The 3,534-nt window shown below is 17.4% G+C and overlaps 1 protein-coding gene across 1 annotated transcript; it reads left to right on the forward strand.

Moving 5' to 3' along the window:
* Positions 1-490: 490 nt before the first annotated feature.
* PRSY57_0613400 (hypothetical protein) lies at positions 491-2,572 on the forward strand (the record flags this gene model as incomplete). Its single annotated transcript, XM_012906510.2, has 2 exons — positions 491-2,421; positions 2,515-2,572. 2 exons carry the CDS (start codon positions 491-493, stop codon positions 2,570-2,572), a joined length of 1,989 nt encoding a protein of 662 aa, XP_012761964.2.
* Between the last annotated feature and the right edge of the window lie 962 nt (positions 2,573-3,534).

The raw sequence follows: 3,534 nt of genomic DNA on the forward strand, positions 1-3,534 counted from the left end.
TTTTTTAAAAAAAAATAAATTTTTTTTTTTTTTTTTTTTTTTTAAAAATAAAAAAAAAAAGAAAAAAAAATAAAAATATATTTTTAAAAAAAAAAAAAAAAAAAAAAAAAATATATACATATATATAAATATAAATATATTAATTATATATATATATATATATACATATGTGTATATTTTTAAAAATATAACGTCTTCTAATATATACCATTTTGAAGAAGCGATTGTTTATATGTATCCTTTGAATGTTATATGAATTATGATAAAGAATATAAGGTGTGCTGGAAAGAAAAAAAAAAAAAAAATATATGGAAAAGGGTTACTGTATATTTATATGACTTGTGGTGACATATAAGTATATATCCATATATATAATATATATATATATATATATATATATATAACAAAAAAAATAAAAAAAAAAAAATAAATAAATAAATATATTATATATATATATATATATATATATATATGTGTATATTTTCTTTTTATGGGTAAAAATAATATCTCTAAAAGGATACATCAAAATAATACATTCAATATGAAAGTGAATAAAAAACATCACATAGACAACGAGTGTATTTTTAATAATTGCACTCCTCTTTCTACACCTAGAAGTATATCATATATTATGAATTCTAATGAATGTTATGATTATAAAAGAAATAAAATTGAATATATAAGTTCTTTAAAAAATTGTCCGAAACAATATAATAATATATTTAAAAATAGTGATATTATTTGTAATATATTATCATTTTTATCATTTTCAGAAAGATGGAAATTTAGATTATTAAATAAATCTTTTTATCAAGCATTTCATACAAAATATGCATGGGCAAATATTGATTTCCGTTTCTTTAATGTTGATTTATTTAATTTTATTAAAAAATATAATAAACTTTTTTTAAATACATTCTCTTTATCTATGTCTATTACTGGAGATCAAAGTGTAGAAATGATCATGAATTTTATTTTTAAACATTTTAATAAACTAAAAGATTTAAGATTATACTTCAGAAAAAAAAATGCAAACTTTATATATGAAGGTGTACATCCTATAGTATCGAATTTATTAAATTGTAAATATTTGAAGAATAATAATAATAATAATAATAATAATAATAATAGTAATAGGAGAGAAATGCATAAAAGAAAAAAAAAAAATTCTCTCTATCAAAAAAAACAAGCCCTTACCACCACAAACAACAAAAACAACAAAAACAACAACAGCAACAACAACAACAATAATAATAATAATAATAATAATAATAATAATAATAATGATAACCATATTAATTGTACTCATGCTAATCATAATAATAACTACGGAAATAATTATAATGGATGTAATGATGCTAATCATAATAATAACTACGGAAATAATTATAATGAATGTAATGATGCTAATCATAATAATAACTACGGAAATAATTATAATGAATGTAATGATGCTAATCATAATAATAACTACGGAAATAATTATAATGGATGTAATGATGCTAATGAACACTGTAGGCAGAAGGAAAACCTTCAAACGTCTAATTTTTCTCCTGAAATACATATAGGAGAAGAAAATTCATCAAACATATTAAGACATGCAAAAAAAAAAAATAAAAATAAACAAATTGATACATCCCCCACAAAAAAAGAAAAAAATATAGAACACATACATAATACTTATAATTCGTACTTGGATAGTGTTAATCATTACAATGATATTCATAATAATCTCCGGGATGATAACTTTAACAATATTGAGAATTCAAATACACCAACACATAGTTCCTCAGAAAAACAATGCACTCCATATTCTTATGAACATATTGATTGTAATTTCGAATTGAATGATCTTCTTTTACAAAATAATCATTATCAAAAATATTTAGAAAAAAAAAACAAAGAGAAAAAAAATGAAATTGTAGAAAAGTATCTTCATATTATACAAAGCAAAAAAATCTGGGCATCAAAACGTTTGAATATATCCAATAATTTTGAATATTTAGAAAGACTTATTATTGATGTAGAATTAAAAGGAGAAGAACTTTTATGTTTTGTAGGCAAATTCAATAATTTAAAAGATATTATCATCAGCAAACTTGTATATTCTAATAAATTAAATAGATCCCAAAGTATTATCATATTTACTTCTTTTATAGAAAAAATGAAACGAAATAATATCAGACTTATACAACTAGGTTTATATTTTAGAATGGAACATAAACCTATCGATTATTTAAATAATGAAAAATTCAGAAAAATATTAAACGAAAGAAAAGAATATGTATACGATATTAATAAAGAGGAAGGGGATGAACTTATTTACATCTTACAAAAAAATCACTTAAATTCTTTGTATTGTCTATGGAGTAATGATTTGTTCATATCTTTTGAAATGTATGAACAGATCAAAAAGTTCAAGTACGCTCAAAAATATGAAATATAAACATATATATATATATATATATATATATATATATTACCTTATGTTATGTTATTTTATTTTACTTACAGCAATTTAAAAATATGGATACTCCCAGGATGGCGTGCCTTATCACTAGCAAAACAGTAAAGTTATAAAATTGTTGTATTTGAATATTTATATTTACAAATATGAGATATTATATATATATATATATATATATATATAATATCTTTTTCTGTTTTTTTTTTTTTTTTTTTTTTTTTTTTTTTTTTTATTATTATTATTATTTCTCCTCTTGTAAATAAAATTTTTCTACCATCCTAACCATACAATGTATTTTTTATAATAATTTTATAAGTACATAGAAAATTTATATATTTAAGGAAAATATTATTCATATATATATATATATATATTATTATTATTCTTTCTTTCTTTTTTTCTTCTTTTTTTTTTCTTTTTTTTTTCTTTTTTTTTTTGTTACATTTGAGGAACATACCATCTTTATGACATTTTGTGTAATTTAAAATTTTTATATTTATTAAAAAATCTTTTTTTATTCCTCTTTTTACATTCCATTTTTATCTTAATTTTTATTTTTTGTGTGTTTCAATATTATTTATTTATGCATATATTTCGTTTATTTCTTTTAATTAACATATTAAAAAGTTTGACAATTTGTAGAAAAAAAATAATAAAATAAAAAAAATAAATAAATAAAATAAAATAAACTTAAATTTGATTATATATAAATAAACATATTTATACAATCTTGATAATACATTATAAATATTTTAATTATTCTATATATAAATAGATTTTATTACATCAATATTAAAAAAATATATATACATATATGTGAATATGTATATACTATTGTGGACATATATATATAATATGTATATATATATTTATATATGTATATTTTTTTTTTTTTTTTTTTTTTTTTTTTTTTGTTAAAAAAAAAAATATTTTAATTAATTAATATAAAAAAAAAAAAAAAAAAAAAAAAAAAAAAAAAAAAAAAACAAAAAAAAAATCATAAAATAATAAAAAAAAAAAAAAAAAAATAAAAAAAAAAAAAATAAAAAAAAATTTTTTTTTTTAAA

Source organism: Plasmodium reichenowi, chromosome 6, assembly GCF_001601855.1.
Source record: "Plasmodium reichenowi strain SY57 chromosome 6, whole genome shotgun sequence".
In the NCBI taxonomy this organism is placed as follows: Eukaryota; Apicomplexa; class Aconoidasida; order Haemosporida; family Plasmodiidae; genus Plasmodium; species Plasmodium reichenowi.